Source organism: Pezoporus flaviventris, unplaced genomic scaffold (genome assembly GCF_033815535.1).
Source record: "Pezoporus flaviventris isolate CSIRO_AGI_PZ_B2104156 unplaced genomic scaffold, CSIRO_AGI_Pfla_v1 ptg000031l, whole genome shotgun sequence".
Taxonomy (NCBI): Eukaryota; Metazoa; Chordata; class Aves; order Psittaciformes; family Psittacidae; genus Pezoporus; species Pezoporus flaviventris.
Window position 1 is genome coordinate 68124431 of NW_026892579.1, and position 23116 is coordinate 68147546.

Here is a 23116-nt window from a genome sequence, read left to right on the forward strand (position 1 = left end):
TGCAGGGCCGCCTGTGGGGAGGGCAGTTTGCATATCAGAGTAAACAGAGGCATTTCTCTGTCTGGGGCATGTACGGACATGATTTTACTGCACTAAATATAGCCCGAATCGGGCTGTGTGGGGAGGCGGAGGGAGGGGTGGTTCTCTGGGCTGCTCTTTCACCGTAGGAAAAAAGGCTTGAGATAAATGGTATCTGGTGGTGATTCCTTTCTCCTTGCCCTGCGTGCTGTTGGGGTCCCTTGCTCGGGGAGGGTGTGTTTTGCTGCTGTGTTGTGTGAAAGAGGCAGCGGCTGTGCCTGGAGCAGAGCGACCTCGAACCAGTGCCTGCGCAGGAGCTGCTGCTGCTCTCCCCACGTATAGATATGCATTTATATTTGGGTTGGATTTTGAATTAGGGTTTTAATTAGGAGTTTTTAATTATTATTATTTACCCTTATTTAGTTAGTTAGAATCACGGAATCAACCAGGTGGGAAAAGCCCTTTAAGCTCATCCAGCCCAACCTTCTGGGGCAGGAATTGTTCCTCAGCTCCATCTAAACCTGCCCTGGTGCAGCTTGAGGCCGTTTCCTCTTGTCCCATCCCTTGTTCCTTGGGAGCAGAGCCCAGCCCCTCCTGGCTCCATCCTCCTCTCAGGCAGTTGTAGGGAGCCATCAGGTCCCCCCTGAGCCTTCTCTTCTCCACACTGAACCCCCCAGGTCCCTCAGCCCTTCCCCATCACAGTGCCCAGCGCAGGGGCACCATCCCTGCCTGGGTTTTGAAGCTGTGCTCACAGGATTTCCTGCTCCTTCACCACGTTCCAAGCCCTCCCAGCAGCATCGTGCACCCCCTGTGCAGGGACCTGCAGGTGACATCCCCATGGCTGGGAGCGGGCGGCTTTGACTCGTTGAGTGTTACAAAGCTTCCTATTGCAGGAGAACATGAAAGGGTGTTTAAATGCTTCCTGAAATGCTTGGAAACGTCTCTGTTTGTGGCAGGGGGGCCTTGTTCGCCGTCGTGCCCGTGCTTACGTTGCTTTTCCTCCTCTTTGGTTTCAGGGTTTCTTGGATAACCCGGCAGGAAACCCCCAGGTCGTCATTTTGCGCCTCCTGCGTTACATCATCCGCCTCATCTGGAGGATGCAGTGAGCGCCGGGCGCGTCCCGAGGACTTGTGTTCCCATTGGGAAAGCCCCGGGAGGACGGATGCATGGATGAACGGATGGATGGATGGATGCGGGGCTCCCTGCACCACCCGGCTCCCATCCTGCCTCTCCCCAGGACCCATGGTGGGGCTGTCGGATGCGGGTGGGCATCCCGCACGGAGCTGGGAATCTCCAGAGCAGGACTGTGTCCGGCAGTGATGTTTACTGCTTCCTCTCCGCTCTGTTTTATGACCTTTTTATTCTCCCAAAGGAGCCTCAGAGAAAACCCTCCACAGCAGTGGGATAACGGCGTTTCCTTGGCGTCGTTCCTGGAAACCCATCGGCTTCTCCGGGATAAACCCTGCAGTGGGGAAAAGGAAAACCTGAGCCAGCTGATGGGCAGAGCTGCCTTAGTTTGCCTTGCAGAGACTCACGGAGCCCTCCCCTCTCCCTTTGCCTGCGGAAGAAGGATGGCGATGATGGAAGAAGGGCAGAGGGCTTCCAATCAGCACTTCTTTTCCCTGTAAATACCTAATGCTTCCCCAGATCCACGTTCATTTGCATCACGCAAACGGCCTATTTCCTGCTGACCGACCTTTGTTTTATACCTGTGTTTTAGTTTTCACTCTGATTTCAGGACTCAGCTGTCAGATTCCCAGGGTCCAAAATCCCACCCAACCAAAACCCCAATCCACCAGGTTGCCTTTATTGAGAAGTTCTTTCTATCAGATGTGTGCAAATGCTCATATATTGTATGATATAATAGAGAACGTTGGTGACTCAGTCAGCAATAAGACGTACCGGAGGCAGGTAGAAACAGTTCCCAGCGCGCTGCAGCTTTGCACCCGGAGACAACGGCTCCTGCTCTTTAACATTATTTTAAGTCATGGCTGGTCCCTTGCTGTTGAAGCCAGGAGGGGTTTTAAGGCGCTGGATATCTGTATTATTCCTGGGATCCTCTCTGTGTTTCGGACAGGGCAGCCTGGAGCAGTGGGATGAGGACAGGACCAGCAGCAAGACCTTGGATGCTGGCGCGCAGGGATGCAGCTGGAAGAGACGCCGAAGGATGCTGACCTGGTATAGATCCATTAACTGCTTCCAAACCACCCTCCTTCCCCTGGGAAGACCCAACCAGGTGCTTAGTGCTGTCCCAGGGCATCTCCTCTTCCCCCTGGAGCACCCCACAGCCTTGCTGGAGGGCTGTTGGAAGAAGCAGGTCCGTCTCCTCAGCCTCCCCATTGCCTCCGGTTCACCTTGCAAGGCGGGTGGCTGCTGCACGGTGGGTGCTGTTGGGGGGTGACTGCTGCAGCCACCCCCATATCTATGCACAAACGTACCCCTCTCTGCCTCTGGAGCTGCCCTTTCCCTCTGGCTGGTGCAGGTGGTCCCCAAACACACCCAGACGCCGCGGTTTTATCTCTGGTTTCACCAGCACCATAGGAATGAAGGAAAGAAGGAAAAGCCCAAGCATCCAGGAGCGGTTTTTCCTGCTGCACACGTGCAGGGGGAAGCCGTGGAGTGCCACGTAGTGGTTTTCATGCTGGACAGTCCGACCTCCGTGGCTGTGCCTGCCGGGTAGGCAAAGGGCCGTGGTGTCGGTGCGCTGCGGCTGCACCCCAGTGCAGGAGTGCAGAGCAGCGTTAACTCTTAACTTTCCATTTATTACCTTTCCCTCTGGTTTGTTCGGACCTGCAGGGCCAGCAGCGGTTGCAGGAGCAGGGGATGCGTTGGGAAGGTGCAGGGGGATCTTTGCACTGGTGGAGAGGGAGCGGTTGAACCGGTGAGCTTCCTGCTCCTCGAGCCCTTGGTTTTGGCTCGCTGTAGCTGCGCTGCCCCAGCCCTTCTTGAGCCATCACTTCGGTGGGGTTTATATAGGGGACCCCAGCAGCACGTTTCCCACGGGAGCCTCCATGGAACTGCGTGGCTGTTGATAGCATTGAAAGGCAAAAAACCATAGATGAATTTCGGCAGCAGAGGCGGGAGGGGGGAGAACCAAGGGAGCTTTTTCTCCCTCCCCAGTGGTTTCATCCCCTGCTGGTGGCTGGAACGGTGCTTTCAGGTCTCGCAGCCTTACAGCATCCCCAGAATGTGTCCCTTGGAGTACACCAAAGAAATGCCGTGCACTTTATCCTGTCCTCCCCACCGGCCGCGCCAGCCAGGGATGGAGACAGAGATGGGAGTAGTTTTAAGAGGATTAATAAAGTATTGTCACTGTCTGCCTGGGGCCTCTCCACAGGAGGTGTTCCCGGCCAAAAGGCAGGCAAAGGAAGATTTGCCCCCCCCAAAAACCAGGTTTCACCCCATGGCGTTGGGAGGTTTAGGGGGAAAACCAATGAGAAGACTGATGCTTTTAACTGGGGCTTTGGCTCGTTTTAGCCCTGTTGGGTGACCGCTCTGGGTTGTTTTATGGGTAGCCGAGGTCTCTGTCCTACCAAAAGGATGTGCTGAAGCTTTCCTTGGTCGCAGGGAAACCAGATTTACTGCCGGTGCTGCGTTAACGCTTCTCCTCTTCCCCAGGGCTGTAAATACCTGAGTATTTATTAGAGTAGGGTAGCGTATTCCTTTCATCATCTGAGCCAGGCATCTGTGTGCAATGTATTCCCTTTCCTCTCTCGTGTCAGTTTTGTGCAGCTTATCAAAGAGGTAAAAAGAGCTTCCAAAAAATCACCTTTTCTAAACCTTTTTAGAGTAAATACTGTAGATTCTCTTTCTCCTGTGTAATTAATGCACTCTACTGTTCCATAATGCTGTAACTTGTAGAAATGGTGTATATTTATTTCCTGCTTATTTAAGTTCCTGTAAAGATGTTGGTTCTCCCCTTCTCTCCTCCCTGCCCTTGCAATAAGTGATGGATCACCTCCCAGAGCGCTGCCTCCTCTCGGCGGTGCAGCCAACGTGGGTTGGAGAATGAGATTTACTCTGGTTTCTTCCCCTCCAAGTGCCTAAATCCCACTTCCCAGCAGTGATTTAGGCCCATGGGACTCCAGCATTGGTGGAATTAGTGGGAGTTTGGCTTCAGCATCCCTTTCTTCCCAAAGCCACGTTCTCCTCCATCTCGGCCGCTTCTCCCCGGCCCAGCATTAACATCAGGTACCAGCCAGCACCTGATGTGCTGATGAATCACTAACTCCTGTCACAGGACCCAGCGTATGTAGCATTTTGACTGCAATTTCCCTGGCTTCCTTGTGGTTTGCACTGATGAATTTTGGACAGGGTAATTGCCATTTACTTGTGCAATACTGCTGTAAATAATTGCAGATCTGTTTTGGGTTGGTTTGTTTTTTAAGATGCAATCTTTTATGTTCTTAATATGAGTTTTATATGAATAAAAACTTCCAACTGTTGGTCACGGGTGCTCTTTCCTTTGGGGGCTTGGGGGGGGGATGTTTCATAGAGTCATGGAATGGTTTGGGTTGGAAAGGGCCTTAAGATCATCCAGGTGCAGCCCCCTGCCATGGGCAGGGACACCCCACACTAAACCATGGCACCCAAGGCTCACATTTAGATGCTGTTCCCAAACCCACGAGCAGCATCCCTGCTGCCCCAGCTCCGAGCGCCTTGGGGCTGGGTTGGGCTGGGCTTTTCCTCTTCTTTCTTTGCCTTTTCCCCACATTTATGGGGTTCCGCAGCCCTGGGCTGCATCAGTGGCCTCCAACCCCACTGCTGGGCACCTTCCTGGGCCCTGCCTGTCCCAGCTATTGAAGGAGTTGGGGGGGCAGGGGGGGTTCTTTCATTATTTGTGTATTATTTACATGTGGTTTATGGCTTATGTTATTTTTTACTTTATTCTTTTAAATAGTTTTTGCTTTTATAGCTCTGAAGTGGAATCAATCGGCCCATGTGAAGCTGCCGTCCCCTCTTCCTCCTGCCTTGCCTCTCCATCCCACTTCTGTACCCCCCAGCCGATGGCCAGGCAGCCTGGGGAGAAAGGGGAGGATGCTTCCAGCCCTGCTACCCCTCCACGTGCTCTATCTCTGCAGCAAGAGGCAGGTAAGTGATAGCATCAGGTTGTGCTGAGGTGGCTCCAATCTGGCTTTCAGCACATGGAGGGACAGGGCAAGGGGAATGGCTTGGACCTGCCAGAACAGGGGAGACTGAGCTGAGCTCTTAGGCAGAAGCTCTTCCCTGTGAGGGTGCTGAGGCGCTGGCACAGGGTGCCCAGAGAAGCTGTGGCTGCCCCATCCCTGGCAGTGTTCAAGGCCAGGTTGGACACAGGGGCTTGGAGCAAGCTGCTCCAGTGGAAGGGGTCCCTGCCCGTGGCAGGGGTTGGAGCTGGAGGAGCTTTAAGCTCCCTTCAACCCAAACCATTCCATGACCAAACCCGAGCACCCACATCCCCATTTTGATGCTGCTTCCCCCCCTTCATCCCCAGCATCCCACTGCATCCCGTTTGGAAGCTCTGGTGATGCCACCCGCGCTCCCCAAGCCGTGATCCGTGATTGTGGCCGCAGAGCTCTCGCTGCTGACCCAAGCAGGGGTATTTTTGGCTGCTTTTCTTCTGCAGCATCAGCTGGGTTGGGGTGGGTGACGCAAGGCGCTGGGACCCTGCGTCAGAAGGGAGGGAAGGGGGGGGGGGGAGGCACCTTGAGGAGCCCTGGGAGGCCACAGGGGTGGCTCTGGGTGCTGCTGGCCCCAGCGCTCCCCACCCAGCACCCAAGGTGCGCTCGACCCCAGAGCCGTGGCTTCTGCCTGACCAACAGCACACGACCTCATCTGATTCCTTTGTGCGTGTTCTTGTGTTGTTTCAAATTACAGAAGTTCCTGAAAGGGAAGTTTATTGGTTTCAGATGCTATTTTGGGGGGGGTTCTTCAGCTAAAAGAGCCAGCAAAGGCTCCATTGCTCAGCCAAGGCTGTCCCAGCTGCCAGCCCCGCTCTGCCCATCCCTCCTTTGGGCCATTAGGAGCCTGTGCAGGGAGGGTCTCACCTCATGGGCTCCATTTCCCTTTGCTGTGACCCAGTTGGGAGGAGCTCATCCCTGCCCCATCCCAGTGACCTTGGAGAGGGGAGAGGGAAACCACCCCACTGGCAACAGGGATGAGCACTGGTGGGATGCCAGCTCTGGCCATGAGCTTGGCCAGCACCACGCCTGGGTTGGCCATGGCCAGGATCGAAGGTGGTCGTGGCACAGGTTGCTCATGGCCAAGCTGATGGTGAGGTTCACCATGGCCAAGTCCCAGGGTGGTCATGGTCCAGGTCTACACTCAAGAGACATCATCTGCATCCTTCCCAAGAGACAGCCCCTTCTTCCTGTGCCCTTCAATTTCTGCTTCAGCAACTAATTGGAACCGCATGAAATGGTTTCTGAGGATGACAAATGTCCTTTATTCCTTGAAAACGGGGGTGGAGGAGAGGGAAATTCCTTGTGGAAAAAGCCTCGCCACCACTGGAAGCCTCTCTGCACTCGCCTCCTCCCCAAGCCACTCATAATAGAACCATGGAATGGTTTGGGTTGGAAGGGACCTCAGAGCTCCTCCAGCTCCAAGCTCTGCCACGGGCAGGGACCCCTTCCACTGGAGCAGCTTGCTCCAAGCCCCTGTGTCCAAGGTGGGACGATGGCCTCGTGCGCAAGGATAAGGACACACAGAGCTCAGCATGGCCCAACCAGCTCTGAACCAACCCGGGGTGTTCCCCCCTCAGCCCTGAGGCAGGCAGGGGTTGAGCAACCAACAATGAGGTTCCCTGTTGGGTGCTAAGGTTGGGTCGGGCCCCCCAGGAGGGCCTGGGGGTCACACAGCACCCGCACCCATCAGTGATGGGCTGAACATCACGGTTACAACAGAGCCAAATGTCCAGTGGGCACCATGGCAGCATCAGCACCGGGGACTCAAGATAGCTTTTGTTCCAATGACTCACCTCTGACCTTTCAAACACCTGTGCAGCCTTAAAGGGCTAAAAATACAAACACCCCCCTGCTTTGCATCTCATTTCCATGGTGCCACAAAGCTCGCTGCTTCCAGCCCCGTTCCTCCTCTTCCCTTGAGTCACCTCTCCTCTGGGCCAAGCCTGCGTAAGCAGGGATGGGAGACACCTCGGGCAGCCCCAGCGTGAGGCCAGGGAGAGCCCTCGGAGCAAGAAAGAGGCATTAAGGATGCTATAATGGGACTGAGCATACACTTATATGGGGAAAGCCAAACCCAAGGGTGGTTGGACCAAGGGGACCTTCCCATTGCCCCCCAGCAAGGGCTCTGCAAGGTGCCTGCAAGCCAAAACCCACCTTCTGCTGCCCTTCCTGAGCGCCCCAAACCTATTACAGACCTTTTGGGGAGGGGAGTTTTAAAGATTAAGCCCTGCAGTGCTTAAGCTGCTCTATAGGAGTGAGGCTGCGGGGTTATTCCTGTTGGCGCCTATGGAAGCTGGTCCCACGGAGGCAAGAAGACCTTGGATGTTGCAGCGTGGCTCATTGAGAGCCAGGAGTGTGTGAGGGCAGGGACCCCCGTGGGGATCCGGAGCCTTTTATTCCTGGGTTTGATGGATTTCTCCTCGCCGGCGTTTTGACAGGCTCGTCCGTTAGTTTTCCCAGGAGGATGCGCAGGGAATGCTCCCCTCCCAGCCTCACGGGCTGTTAATTAAAACAGGCTTCATCCCGGCGCGATTAAGGACGTCCTTCGTCGTTAATTTTCCGAGTGGAAATGGTTATGACAAAGGCATAATTATCCGGGATATTAATTAGGGGAAATACGGTTGGAAGATGGCACCGCGGCCATTCCCTAGGGAGGGAATGCGCTCGGCAGCAAACCGCAGCATCCCCTCCGCTGCCCGCACCAGCACACGGCTCCGGCACTAATTGGCCCTAAATGGCATCTCTGTGATGGTGCAGGCTGGGGGATGGCATGTAAGGATGAGGAGGGCAAAGGGAAAGGGCAATGAGAGCTGCAGCTATTCCTCAGTGCATCCCAGTGCATTCATTGCTCAGCCCCGGAGAAGAGAAGGCTCCTGGAGGGGAGACCTGAGAGCAGCTCCAGTGCCTGAAGGGGCTGCAGGAAAGCTGGAGAGGGGCTTGGGACAAGGGATGGAGGGACAGGCCAAGGGGAATGGCTTGAACCTGCCAGAGGGGAGACTGAGCTGAGCTCTGAGGCAGAAGCTCTTCCCTGTGAGGGTGCTGAGGCGCTGGCACAGGGTGCCCAGAGAAGCTGTGGCTGAGCTTTAAGGTCCCTTCCAGCCCAAACCATTCCATGGTTCTATGATCCCTGTGCGCCCCCATGGCTGCCCATGGCCCCATGGGGAAAAAATCCAGGCTTTTCTCAAATCCCCTTTTTTTTGTCCCCTGGTAAGCGCACAAAACCCCCCGAGCACCAGGGATGGGGACATGGGGTGCTGGGGTTCTCCCCATGGCCTCGTGACACCCATCCCTCCCGATGTCCTCGCGTCAGAGGCACAGCCACGAGCCCTCACATCGACATTCAAATGACTTATTGGCAGAAATGGGTTTAAAAATAGGGGTTTTTGTGATAAACAAACTAACCTCATACAGGAAGTGAGCTGCAAATAACTAAACCTGCTGTGTTGTAAGAGAGCTGGTAGAACACGGAGCTGCCCCACAGAGCCAAAACAACACCACAGAGAAGCAGTTGAGGGGGGGGTATAGTTCCTTTGGGGGGGGGGGGTGTCCTGGTTTCTTCTCCTTTTTGGGGTCATATTTTCCCTCCTAGCCTAGGGAAAAGCAGAGATTTGAGGGGCTAAAAGGCCTCGTGCTGCTGGGGCTTGAATCCTTCTCTATTTGTGGCCCTTAAAACCAAGGCAAAAACCCAACGATGCGCACCCAGCTCCACGCTGCAAGCCCGTGTTTCAGGGCGCCTGGACTTCAAACAGCCTTTGCTTGTGCTGCTGCAAAGGTTAAGCAGTTTTCCTCCCGAAACCCCGAGTGTGGGCTGTGAAAGAACACGCTCATGAAGAAAATTTCCCCCTGGGCTGCTCTTTTATTATCACCAAAGCCATCGAGTTTCGCTTTGACTTATTTGTATTTATTTATAAAAACAAAGGTTCAATAAGTAGAGCAAAGAAAAAAAAAAATACCCCCCAAAAAACCCACCCCGAGCCTCGGGTCTGAGCTCAGCCTCGTTTATTCCCCCCAAGAACGCTGCCCACCAGCGGGGACCTGCGCCTCGGTTTCCCCTTTGCTCTGATCAGGAAAAGCCTGGGTTCCTGATGTGCTCCGTGCGATGGGTGTGTAAGGCTCACAGCAAAGCCCCGAGCCAGCGTTCATCTGCCCTCCTTGGGTGCAGACGTGAAGCCTTCCCAGGCGAAGGGCAGCGGGACGAGGCGGCCACCCGGGGCAGGTCCAGGCAGGAGCGGTGCTGGTAGCGCTGCCCAACCTGGCCACTGCCTTTAGCCGTGGGCTGGCGAAGGAGCCCCTGATTTCAGCCACGAACCGTACCAAAGGCATTTCTCTTTTCGTGTGTTTTCACTTCCATCACCGAGAGCTGGTTAAAACGAGCACGCACAGCCCCGAAAGCCCCCGAAAGTGGTCATGCAGCCTTCGCCCTCTTGTTTTTCTACGTGTTTTATGTTGTTGGCTTTTGTTATCAGCCTCATCTGCAATTTGTGGCCAATTCTGTCATGCTTGAAGCAGACATCTTGTTCCCAAAACTGTTTGCGAGCTCCTCAGCACCGGCGCAGCTCCTCGCACACAGGCACACAAAAGCCACAGCACAACGAGAAAAAGGGCAGGTTTCACCCCAAAAACAGCCTGTGGCCAAATTCGGGTCCCAAAGGCAGGGCTGAGCCGCAGGGCAGCGCCGAGCCACCCCCAGCCCATCCTTTGTGCCCTATCCGAGCATCCTCACTTTAACAGAATTACCTGCGTTTCCCCATCCTGGGAGAGGCAAACCCAGCCCTGCACAACCCCATGGCATTCTCCCCCATCCCAAACGGCGTTTCCCACTGTGTTTTCCCAGCCGTCAGCACGAAGCCATCCCAGCCGGGGTGGCCGAGCCCCCCCCCCCCCCTTTCCTAAGCGTGGCGTGGCTTCGATCACTCGAGCTGTTATTTACCACCGAAAACAAACGCTGCTGATCCAAAACCTCTTCAATATTGATACTGAAACCAGCGAAGCAAATTAATACCGCAGGATGGAGGCATTATTAATAGAAATAAAACGAAAGTCAGGCGAGGGCTCGGCGAGCAAAGGTGAAGTGTGGGACAGGGCTTCAGCGGGGCGGGAGGGGGGGCTCAAGCGGTGGGTTTTGGGGGTGTTTAAGGACGGCTCAGACCGCTCCGACCCCGCGCTCAGCACCGCGGTAAGCGGGGCAGCGCGATGCTGTCCCGCGGTGCGGGCGAGGGAAGTGCTGCACCGCATCCCCTTCGAACCCCCCCCCCACCTCCCCCGGCCCGTAGCGGCTCTGCATTAACCAATGCGGGGGTTTTCCATGGAATTCCCGGCGCGGGGGGGGATGAGGCGATGTGAAAGCAGCTCCTGCTCCCGGGGCTGCCGCCGCCCGCAGCGCCGGGGCACGGATCCTGCCTGGAAAAGCAGCTCCAAACGGTTTCCCAACGCGGGGGCTCCGGACGGGCGCTCCCCCCTCGCTGCGGGACCGGCACAATTTCGGGCTCCCCCGCTGTGGGGCACGGCTCCGGGCTGCTCCCATGGGAAGAGCTGCCCTCGGCCGCCGCAGCCACACAGCCTGCGGGCGCTGCCCGCCGGGATGCTCGCGGATGGGGGTTTGCAGCCCCGCTGCCCACATCCGGCTTCATGCCCTGCCCGCACCAGATACAAACCCACCCCATTCTGGGGGGCAGAATTACATCGATCTCTATATTTAAGCCGATCTCTCCAGGGCTCTCCCAACGCCCGTCTCCACTTCCTGTGACAACACGAAACTCGCTTCGTTTGAAACTCAATTCTTCCTCTATCGAGCGCCGAGAAATAATGCCCAAAAGCACCCCAAAAACACACACCCCGCACCGCCAGGCACCCCCCTGTGCCCCGAGGCACCCTCCCCACCCCTTCACCCCCTGGTGAGCATGGGGCTGGGGCTGCAGGCTGGAGCAGCATCGCACAATCACACCTAAAGACCCTTGATTTCAGTCTCGCCCGCGGAGCACTGGATGTCAGCCTGAAGGTGAATTTCCACTTCACTATTTTCAAGTCAAACGCTTTCCCCCCCCCTTCTCCCCACGTCATCGATTGAAAACCAGAGTCCAAAAGCAGCTAAAAAGGAGGGTTTGGTAAATTCGGGTCTTGACTCATCGATTTCTCTGCAGCAGGATTGGACACAGCGTCCCACCGGGCGCAGTAACGTTTGCAGCGGGGCGAAGGGAGCATCAAGAGTAATGTAAGAGTGAGTAAAAATCCTTCTAGTTTGACTCATGTGGAAAGAGTGAAACACGGAGAGAGTGCCCTGAAATTGGGCTGCTCCCCAGGGCTCACTGCACTGCTTGCTACACGTGAAGGAACCAGAATACTGGGCCATTTCAGCTATGAATTTACAGCAGTTTTAGGCAGCCACAGGCTCCCCTCTGCTTTGCCGCTGTTTGAGCATCATTTGGGTGGAAGAAATGTGGGGGAAATGAACTCGTGCTGAGCTGATCTTGTTCCATCATCACCGTTGTTCTCTTTAGGGGATCACCTCCTGCTTTGGCAGAGATGGGTTTAAACTGAAGCCATGAAGTGGTGACATCTGGCTTGGAAACGAATCGTGCCTGGAAAACCGCGTGGATTCGAGGTGGGGTTTGGGCCGTTTCCCTCTCTGAGAATTGATCTGAAATGAAGCAATGTTAATAAACAGCCCCAAGAGGATGCGGGGGCTGGTCACTGCCATCATCTGAGGAGCAAGAAAAGGGGAGTTTTCTCCTCCTTGGCCCCAGCAGGAGGGGGTCCCATAGGAAAACCCATCCCTGCTCCAGGAGCATCATTCCCTTTCGGGCTGCATCCCTCCTGCGCGCTCCAGGCACCCGCAGCACATCGCTCATGTCTCTGAGCCAGGAGATGCCAATCTCACCATCAAAGCTGGCTGAAAACAAAACTGAGAAGCAGCTTGTGGTTTGACAAGAAGGTATTTACATAAAAATACAGATTTAAAAGCAAAGCAAAGCTTCGGGGCTGGCGAGAGAAGGTGTTTGTGAGCTCCCTGACATTTAAGCCTCACGTGTTCCCCACGCCGAGCCCCACATGGGAGCTTCAGTTCAGGCAGGCTTTTTGTGCTATCTCCCCATCTTCTTGCTCACCGAAGGGACAAACAGGGGCCATCAGGAGGAGTTAACCCCCAGGCATGCATAAGATAAGGAGCCGGAGCCATTTCTTTACATTCCAGCCCCAAAAGCCGGGCAGAGCTTAACAGAAAAACACTGCCCCAAACCCCAACCAAAGGAGGCTTTGGCAGCTCCCTCCTGCCACGGCGATGCTTTGCTCGTTCACTTGGCACCGTGATGTACACCTCAAATACAAGCGGACTTGTATTGGACTCGTACTTTGCTTCCCATCCTTGCGTTTACTTGAATCAGGATCATAGAATTTGCAAGGATTGTATTTATTTCCAGTGCCTGCATCTGTTTGCAATGACTGCATTTGTTCCCGAGGCTTGTATTTGTTTGCGTTGCATTCTCTTTGTTTGCAAGCACCGATTTCTTTGCTTTCCAAACTAAAACAGAGGGTGAGAAGGTGCTGCCCATCCCCAACGCGGCAGCCGGAGGATCCAGGCTCCTGCGGGGCTGCTGCCTGGCCTCACACCGTGGGGAGCCCCGGGGGAGCCCCCTGCTCTCAGCACGGCGATTCCCTCTGTTCTGAGTCATGCTGAGAGCTCCGCGCACAGGCAACGCGAGCGCCTTTAGAGCAGAGCCTGGCACAGTCCGTGCAGGGCACGGGCTCCCGGCCAAGCCCGAGCCGGAGCTCGGGTTTCCCTGTGTCCTGGTAACCTCCTGCATCGGAGCCCTGAGGGAGCGGCACCGAGCTCAGGGGAACACAACATCAGCCTTGGAACCTGGGTTGGAACCCTCGAGACCTGCAACCGCAGCTTGTGCTCGGCAGCATGCCCCACACCTGGCATCCCTCCTGCATCCCCTCCTGCATCCCCCCCTGCATCCCCAGCATCCCCCCTGCACACCCAGCATCCCCCCTGCATCCCCAGCAGCCCTCCTGCATCCCTCCTGCATCCCCCCCTGCATCACAGCATCCCCCCTGCACACCCAGCATCCCCCATGCATCCTCCAGCAGCCCTCCTGCACACCCAGCATCCCTCCTGCATCCCTTGCATCCCCAGCATCCCCCTGCATCCCCCAGCATCCCTCCTGCACACCCAGCTCTCCCTCCTGCATCCCTTGCATCCCAGCATCCCCCCTGCACACCCAGCATCCCCCTGCATCCCCAGCAGCCCTCCTGCACACCCAGCATCCCTCCTGCATCCCCCTGCATCCCCAGCATCCCCCTGATCTCCCAGCATCCCTCCTGCACACCCAGCATCCCTCCTGCATCCTCAGCATCCCCCCTGCATCCCCAGCAGCCCTCCTGCATCCCCAGCATCCCTCCTGCTTCCCCCCCTGCATCTCCAGCAGCCCTCCTGCATCCCCATCATCCCTCCTGCATCCCCCCCTGCATCTCCAGCATCCTTCCTGCATTCCCCCTCTGCCTCCCCAGCATTCCTCCTGCAACTCCAGCATCTCTTCCCATCCTCAGCATCCCCAGCATCCCTCCCACATCCCCGGCACCCCTCCTACATCTCCAGCATCCTTTCTGCACCCTTGGCATCTGTCCCACACCCCTGTCATCCTTCCTGCATGCTCAGCATACAGGATCTCTGTACGGAGCTGAATCCTCAGCATCCTTTCTGCACCCTTGGCATCTGTCCGCACCCTGTCATCCTTCCTGCATGCTCAGCATACAGGATCACATACGAGCGGGATCCTCAGCATTCTTCCTGCACCCCAGCATTCCTCCTGCGCCCCCAGGCTCCCTTCATACCTTGGAATCCCTCGTGCATCCTCAGCATCCCTCCTGCACTCCTGGCATCCCTCCCACACCCCAGCATTCTTTCAGCATGCCCAGCATCCCTCCTGCATTCCCAGCATCCCTCCCACACCAGCAGCATCCCTCCTGAATCCCCATCCCAGAGCAGGGTCGCGCTCCCTGTCCCCAAGGGCTCGCAGCCTGCCCTGGCAGGAGCTTTCGGGGTAGCAGGATACGATGCTCCCCGGGGCAGGGGCGTGTGGCCCCGGTGCTGCCGGTCCCCGATGCCGTTGCCTTGGCAGCAGCACCAGCCCTGATGCGTGCGGTGACAGCGAGCGGGCTCTGCTGGGTGTCTGGGGGCCCGGAGCTCTCATTTCAGTCAAGGCTCACGCGAGCCTCCGGTGTTTCAGCCGAAACCCTCCACCGGGGTCAAACCACGGCCCAGAAGACAGCAGCAGTGCATAGCATCGGGCCCGTCCCCAGGCCTAACCTGGCTCACAGCACCGGGACCAGAGAGGGGCTGCATTAGAATCATAGAACCATAGAATCGTTAGGGTTGGAAAGGACCTTAAGATCATCCAGTTCCAACCCCCCTGCCATGGGCAGGGACACCTCACACTAAACCAGGGCACCCAAGGCTCTGTCCAGCCTGGCCTTGAACACTGCCAGGGATGGAGCATTCACAACCTCCCTGGGCAACCCATTCCAGTGCCTCACCACCCTCACAGGAAAGAATTTCCTCCTTAGATCCAATCTAAACTTCCCTGTTTCAGTTTGAACCCGTTACCCCTTGTCCTATCACTACAGTCCCTAATGAAGAGTCCCTCCCCAGCATCCTTGTAGCCCCCTTCAGACACTGGAAGCTGCTCTGAGGTCTCCACGCAGCTTCTCTCTCCAGGCTCAACAGCCCCAGTGTTCTCAGCCTGTCTCCATACAGGAGGTGCTGCAGCCCCCTGATCATCCTCGTGGCCTCCTCTGGACTTGTTCCAACAGTTCCATGTCCCTTTTTATGTTGAGGACACCAGAACTGCACACAATGCTCCAGGTGAGGTCTCACGAGAGCAGAGCAGAGGGGCAGGATCACCTCCTTCGACCTGCTGGTCACGCTCCTTTGGATGCAGCCCAGGATACGGTTGCTTTCTGGGCTGCAAGCGCACACTGAAGCCGGCTCATGTTCATTTTCTCATCATCCAACACCCCCAAGTCCTTCTCCACAGGGCTGCTCTGAATCTCTTCTCTGCCCAACCTGTAGCTGTGCAGGGGAGAGCTGCTGGGGGGGGGGGGGGAGAACGTCCTCCCAGTGCCAGTGTGGGTCTGGAGCCCCCCCTTGCTTCAGTGCCTGCAGTATAGCACTTGCTCAGCACTTCTGCTGCGCTGCTTTGGAAGCTACAAATCACTGCTGTCAGCCGGGAGCGGGCCTCGCTGGCCCCTTTCCACCTGGATTCGCTGTTACTGCAGGAGAACAACCTTTGCACACCCAAACCCTTCAGCTCAAGCAGGAGCTGAGCTCGCAGCCGGCTCCCCATCGCCTCTCCAAAGGAGCATCACATCAGGACAGCTCATACAAGCCCAGCAAGCATCTTATGTCTCCATTTCCAAGGCTTCCCCCATGCCTGCGACACCCAAGGGTGCTGGTGACCTGCAGGGCACCCATGTTTAATAAAGGGTTTTATTCACGGCACCAGACATCAAGCCGCAGAAGGATGCAGGGGGAAAGAGAGGAGGGAATGTTTTGGGATACTGGATGGGAATTGGGCCCTGAGGGGTCCTGAGGCATCGCTTCAGTTCTGATGATAAAAGGAGGGGCAGAGGGGGCCATGGAGCTGCTGCGAGGGCTGGAGCAGCTCTGCTCTGGAGCCAGGCTGAGAGAGCTGGGCTGGGGCAGCCTGGAGAAGGAGAAGGCTCCTGAAGGGGAGACCTGAGAGCAGCTCCAGTGCCTGAAGGGGCTGCAGGAAAGCTGAGAGGGGCTTGGGACAAGGGATGGAGGGACAGGCCAAGGGGAATGGCTTGAACCTGCCAGAGGGGAGACTGAGCTGAGCTCTTAGGCAGAAGCTCTTCCCTGTGAGGTGCTGAGGCGCTGGCACAGGGTGCCCAGAGAAGCTGTGGCTGCCCCATCCCTGGCAGTGTTCAAGGCCAGGTTGGACACAGGGGCTTGGAGCAAGCTGCTCCAGTGGAAGGGGTCCCTGCCCTGGCAGGGGGTTGGAGCTGGAGGAGCTTTAAGGTCCCTTCAACACAAACCAGGCTGGGTTCTGTGACAAAACCTCACCGTGCCTGGCCCTCCCCTTTCCCGGTTTTATTCCTATTCTAACAGCCACAACGGTGAAGCTGGAGGTTGTGCCCAGCCTGAGATGGATCCTGTTAAGGTCTGGGGAGGGCTCTGTGCTTCCCAGCCCAGGCAGGGATGTGGGAAGGAACAGGCAGCTCCTTCCTGCTGCTGCAGAGGGAAAAACAAGGGTAGGAATGGAAATATGGAAAACAAGGGAGATATTAAGGATATGTTGAAAGTATTAGAACAACTCTCAATGTTGAAAGTGATGGAAACGATGGAAATGATGAAAATGATGAAAATGATGAAAAGAGTGAAAATCCTGGAAATACTCAGTATGGAAATACGGAAAATGAGGGTTAAAGGGTTTAAACCCAAAGTTGGCGATACCGAGGGTGCGGGGGGGCTCTGCCGAGGGCCGGGCCATTTCCTTCCCACCACCCCCCCCTGCAGCCCCGGCCGGGAACTGCCCCGCTCGGAACGAGCTGGAGCCGGGGCTCAGCCCCATCGGACCCCATCGAACCCCCTCCATGGCCGGGACAGCCCCGTCCTCCTCCTCCTCCTCCTTCCTGCGGCCCGCAGCGCTTAGCCCAAAGCTTTTCCTCATGGGGATAGGGAGGAGCTCGTGGGTAACTGGGACCCATGGGGACAGGAGAGAGCATCCGCAGCTGGCAGTGGGGGGATCCCAGGGAGATCCCCTGCACTGCCGCATGGCTTGAATCGATCTGGATCTTGCATCTATACATCCATAGTTACCTGTATTTACCCATATATACCTGCATCTAGAGCTACATATCTACAGCTACAGCTACATCTATCCATCTAGATATCTACATTGATATCTGTATGTCTATATATCCACATCTGTATTCTATATGTACATACCTATAGCTCTATCTGTATTTATATCTATCTATACATACCCACATCTAGATCTCACCTAGATCTCTATATCTGTATGTCTACACCTACATGTGTACATCTATATCTATCCATACCTATACATCTACATATTTACATCCATATATCTCTATATCCATACCTATAGCTATATCCATACCTATATGTACATATCTAAATCTAGATCTCCATATGTGTATGTCTGCATCTACATGTGTACATCTATATCTAACTATCCATACCTATACATCTACATATTTACATCCATATATCTCTATATCCATACCTATAGCTATATCCATACCTATATGTACATATCTAAATCTAGATCTCCATATGTGTATGTCTGCATCTACATGTGTACATCTATATCTAAATATCCATACCTATACATCTACATATTTGCAGCTGTATATCTCTGTATCCATATGTCTGCATCTACATACACATACACCTTATATCCATATCAATATACCTACATCTACCTTTACATCTACACCTGTATCTATATCTACATCTCTATCACAAATACGTGTATCAGAAAATACTTGTATCAGAACACACATACGTGCTCACACATCAGGAAATGAAAGAACTCATCTACCAGGGGACGAAGGGGATAACTCAGTGCAGGGCACCCCTATGGAGAGGTCTCATGGCCTGCGTGGGTTCATGAAGGAGCAATAAACCTCCTCCTGTGGGAAAAGCCAGATGTGACGCCCTGGGTGCCCCCTGGCTTTCCCCATTGCGGGACCATGGCTCACAGAGGGCACAGGACGGCTGTGGGGCTGGCAGGATGAGCAGTGGGAGCTAGGGGGGTGTTCGCTGATTCATGTGCATCCTGCGCCTTGCTTTACTTTCGGAGTGATAACGAAAGCAAAACCCCGGTGCTTGGGGGTTTCGCAGTGCTCTGCCACTGCCTTGCTTTGGGAATGAGCTGCTGGGGTGCTTGGGAACTCCTTCCCACGGGGGAGAAGAAGAATCCCATGTGGAACAGCCCATTGAAAGCAAATCCACTGAGTGGGAGTGAAACGACTGCTGTCCCCAATGCGTGACCATCAAACCTGCAGGAGGGGTGGAGAAATGCGACTTTGGAAATGGGGCATGAAATGATGGCATGAAATAGGGAGAATGTTCTACATAGGTAGGAAAGAGCCTATTTAGTGCTTTGTTAAGCAGCGCAACAGTCGGGAATAGACCTGCCCTGTGTCAGTGCCGTGGGTGGAAGAGCAGATGGGGGGATCAAGATCCAGTCTCACAGTCCGAGTGGCAAATGTTCCAATAAACAATCCCTAAAATCTAGGGGGAATTGCTGGGGACCCCCAGCCTGGAGCCCCCAGGAAGCCCAACAGGCAGCTTCCACCTGGGGGTGCACGGTGGTACGTGTTGGGGCTGGATGGTGCCACATCCCAGGGATGCAGGGTGGCATGGGCAGGTTTCCGGCCGGAACCAGCTCCCTGCACGCCTTGCTCTCTGGGCACAGTGAGCCAAAGGGATGCCGATGCCCTTACTCCTGGTTACATCCCTGGGAGCGGGATGAGCCATCACCGGGAATGCCGTTAAACCCCAGCCATACAAAACGTGGACCTGGCACCCTTGGAGTATCCAAACCAGGGCTGGATACAGCCCAGAGTGCCCGGCTCTGATTGGAGCCGGCAGGGAGGCTGCCATGGAAGCGCTCGGGCATCGGAACAGGGCTGCAGGCACCGGCCCTGCAAGGGTTCACAGCCCGTGGAGACGAGGCCTCAGTTGCCATGGGCAGTGGTGGCCTTGGCAGTGCTGGGCAATGGTTGGACTGGATGAGCTTGAAGGGCTTTTCCAGCCCGGCTGGCTCAGTGGTTCTGTGCCCCCAGCTCAGCCTCAGTGCCCTGCCCGGGTTTAACCCTGGGGCTGTTCCCACTTCCTTAAACCCATTTCCCTGGGAGCTCTGGCTCAGGAGCAGTTCCCGTTTCTCCACCCCAGCCACGACCGCGCTGGTTCCTGCCCACCCCACGGACACCAGGGGTCCCCAGTCCCGGCCCAGGGGCTGCGGCATGACTCGGGTGATGGACACTGGATACCCCATCCGGAGCTGTACCCCCAGTGCCCACCCAGAGGGATGGGGAAGGCGAAACCCCCATGGACACCGTTAACCCCTTTTATCAGCACAACACAACCGCACGCTCGGGCTTCAAAGGGGCTTTTGGGGTTGGTGTAAGGACTGGTGTAAGGACGCCGCGATGAGCCCACACCTTGGCTCTTGTCGTCGTTCTTCCCCTGCCACACAGGTGTGGGGGCACCCCAACGAGAGAAAACTGGGGCTCCCCAGAGGCCACGGGGATGGGCTCCCCATTTGCACCATGTGGCTCAGCAGCACCCGCATTGGGCTGCTCCTCTGCTGCAGGAGGACAAGGAGAGAGGGACAGAGACTGACGCACAGCGAGGTGCTGCATCCCTGCATGGCACCATGTAGCAGCAACAGCATCACCACCAGCACCAACACCAGCAGCACCAAGAGGAAGAGGGATGCAGCAGAAGGGGAAGAGCACCCGCAGCACTGCTCTCCCCTCTCCTCGGCACCGCGCTTGCTGCTGCCTCATTTTGGGCCAGTGAAGCCCCCCCAAGGCACAGCACCCATCGCTCCGGGGGGTGCTTGTCCCTTTCTCTTTGTCAGGGGGGTGCCAGGTCACCAACCCCCTCATCACGTGGCGGCTCCGCTGTCCCTTACTGGACCCCACAGCCCCCAAAGCACAGGGTTCCAGCAGCCGGGATGCGCTCAGAGGGACCCCGCAGCACCCGCTCCGCATCCCGGCTTGGACCGGGCACGTTGGAGGTTAAGGAGCTCTGGGTGCCCCAGGCCACCCATCCCAAACCGTGCCATTCATCCCATGGAGGCACTCACCCGAACCCCCCCATCCGGAGCCAGCGCCAGCGATGGGGAGAGGACCCATCAGAGCTGGGGGTGTTCAATGGGAATGGGTTAAACCCCCACGAGCAGTAGCTGCAGGGCCACAGAGGTCACTTGTTTCCCACCAGCAAGTGATGACCAAATAACCAGGAGGGGGAAAAGAGCCCCCCTTCCCCTCAATCCCTAATCCCAGCGGAACATCCGTGCTCCTGCTGACTCACCCCTGCTGCTCCTCCAAGGATCCGCTGCCCCGGGGGGGAAATGGGCTTCTCTTTTCATTCATGCTGCTTGGAAAAGCTCCTCTGTTTCTTGTGGATCAGCAAAGGGCCAGGGAATCACCTATGGAGGAATGAGCTTCGTTAGGAATGCCGGATGCAGGACTAGAGCAGAGCCAGCACATGGATGCTTCATCCTTTGCCTCTAGGTTTATACCGGTGTGTGTGCCCGGGGCAGGATGCTCAAGCACATCCTCGAATCCCTGGAGATGTGCCCCAGGGATTGATCCCTTCACTTCCCACGTTTCCCTTTTTACAGGCATTTAATGACAAAGGTTTAAGATCAAACTCTCCAGGGAGAGCCCACAGCCCAAACCTGCAGTTACTGCCTGAGTGACATTAATGCTTCAATATTAAACATTGATGAAGCTTAAATATTGAGTATTAATGGAAAGAATGGGAAGAATATTGGGAAAAATAAGGAAAGCTGGGCTGTATATTCCCCATCCCTGGCAGTGTTCAAGGCCAGGTTGGACGCAGGGACTTGGAGCAAGCTGCTCTAGTGGAAGGGGTCCCTGCCCGTGGCAGGGGTTGGAGCTGGAGGAGCTTTGAGGTCCCTTCAACCCAAACCTTTCCATGATTCCATAGATCAGGTACTGGTAATCCATGGACATGAGTGCCCGCAGTAGTTAAAGGAGAGCACATGTTCTGAGAGCCCACCAGCCAGAGCCAATTGTAGCCCTTTCAAACGCAGCCCCACTTTATCCGCTATCTGGGTCCCAGCATCCCCTCCCACCACAGACCCTACTTCCCATGCGTGAGGGTACCCCCATACCAACCCCTCCACAACCCTTCCCGACGCCAGCACGGAGCCCCTGCACCTCTCAGTGCCCATCAGATCCACCCAGCATCCTACCTGCCCTCTCCTCTCCTCTCCTCTCCTCTCCTCTCCTCTCCTCTCCTCTCCTCTCCTCTCCTCTCCTCTCCTCTCCTCTCCTCTCCTCTCCTCTCCTCTCCTCTCCTCTCCTCTCCTTGCTGCAGCCCCAGCCCGGGATGCGCTCTTGGGTTTATACAGTCCCATCATCCCCACGGAGACACGGGAAGCGGGATTTTCCCACAGCCAGCAGCCATTCCCGCTTCTCCCAAGGTGACCGGATACCCTCAGTGGGAATGGCTTTTGCTGGGAAAGGTCTCGTTTCCCAGGGCTCGCAGCCAAACCCCTGGGAATGGGATGAGATGCAGGCACCAGATCCTGTCCCAGGGGGTGGTGGGAGGCTCTGCTGAGGGGCCCTGACCGGTCTTTGGGCTCTCGGGCCCCGGGATGCGCTCCCAGCCTGTCCGCTGGGAAGAGCTCTGCTTTTCCCCTCATCCCCATCGGATGGGCTGAAAGATCCCATGAACCCCCTGCAGGCCTCGTGGGGAAGGATGGATGCTGCGTGGAGGGGAGGAACCATCCCGTTCCCAGGGAACAGCTCTGGCAAGCGCCCACCCGTGATGCTCGCCCCACTCCAAGCCCTTTCCCTGTGGAGCTAAGGGAGCCTTTCCCTCTCTCTTCATTGCATCCCTCCTGTGTCCCCTCCTGGAGCCTTCAGGCCCGGTTTCTGCCCGGCAGGAGCTCAGCGTGGCCTGGGGCACGGCTGGGGTGGTTCAAGATGAGCTGACCCGAGAACAGCGCAGCCTGAGCGGCAGGGCTGGCTCCTCATTCAGCTCCAGGGCAGAGATGACTCAGGAGGAGGCAGCGTGGGGCTGTGCGGATCAGCCCTGCACAGGTTCATAGAACCCAGCCTGGTTTGGGTTGAAGGGACCTTACAGCTCCTCCAGCTCCAACCCCTGCCACGGGCAGGGACACCTTCCACTGGAGCAGCTTGCTCCAAGCCCCTGTGTCCAACCTGCCCTTGAACACTGCCAGGGATGGGGCAGCCACAGCTTCTCTGGGCACCCTGTGCCAGCGCCTCAGCACCCTCCCAGGGAAGAGCTTCTGCCTTATCTCCAACCCATCACCCCTTGTCCTATGGCTACAGATGAAGAGCATCTCCCCGGAGGCAAAGCTCCCACTCTGGGGAGCAACCAGCGCCTCATGGATGGAGGAGCAGTGACCGGTGCCACCACCCCAGCATCCTCCCCTGAGCCCAACCAGCTCGAGAGCCCCCGTCCCCACTCCCAAGCCCCTTCCTTCCCCCTTCGCTGCACAGATCACCTGTGTTTTTTACTATTACTATTCTCGAGGGTGCAAAGCACTCATGTGAGACTGGAGGGAGATGAAACACACACAGAAAGTGCTCCTGGGATGAGTCACCGCTCGCAGCATCTCTATTTACATGAGTCAGGAGTTGGCCACACGCCTCCCATTGAATCCCCGCCGGCTTCTGGGGTGTCCTCAGGAGCCCTTTCAGTGACTTCCACCCCGTTCTGAGCAGTGCTGGAGCCCCCTCCCTGCCCACGGGCTCACTGGGACACAGCAGGACCTGCAGGGCTTTGCCTTGAGGCGACCGGGGCTGGAGGCGGTGCTGGGAGGGATTAACCAAGGGATGTCCCCGTTTGTGCCCAGGGTGGGAGGAAGGAGGGAGGTGGGGGGTGATGGATGCTGGGGATGCAGCCAGGGCCAGGCTGGTGGCACCGGGCCCATGGCGGTGCCAACAGAGGTCACTGTTGCCAAAAAGCCGCATGGGAAAGGGAACCTGGGGATGGGGCAGGCCCGGGTTTGAACCAGTTCCCATGTGCAGCACCAGTGGCAGAGCCCGGGGTGATGAATGGGGCAGCTGAGGTCCATAGGGTGGGTTGAGAAGCCGTGCTCTGCCCCATGGCTATAGGGGGACCTCTAAGGGGGTCAGCAACTGAGATCAACAGCAGA

General features: G+C 56.4%; 1 protein-coding gene across 3 annotated transcripts in view; it reads left to right on the forward strand.

Moving 5' to 3' along the window:
• BCL2L11 (BCL2 like 11) overlaps nucleotides 1–23116 on the forward strand; it is a 156700-nt gene that overhangs the window by 9652 nt on the left and 123932 nt on the right. For 2 of the 3 annotated variants that reach the window (XM_061461745.1, XM_061461747.1), the window contains one exon: nucleotides 1035–2642. In XM_061461745.1, the coding sequence (XP_061317729.1) occupies nucleotides 1035–1124 (90 nt within the window). In that variant the 3' untranslated portion in view covers nucleotides 1125–2642. Of the gene's footprint in view, nucleotides 1–1034; nucleotides 2643–23116 lie in introns of those variants that run through there. The other variant, XR_009744766.1, reaches the window with a different exon arrangement.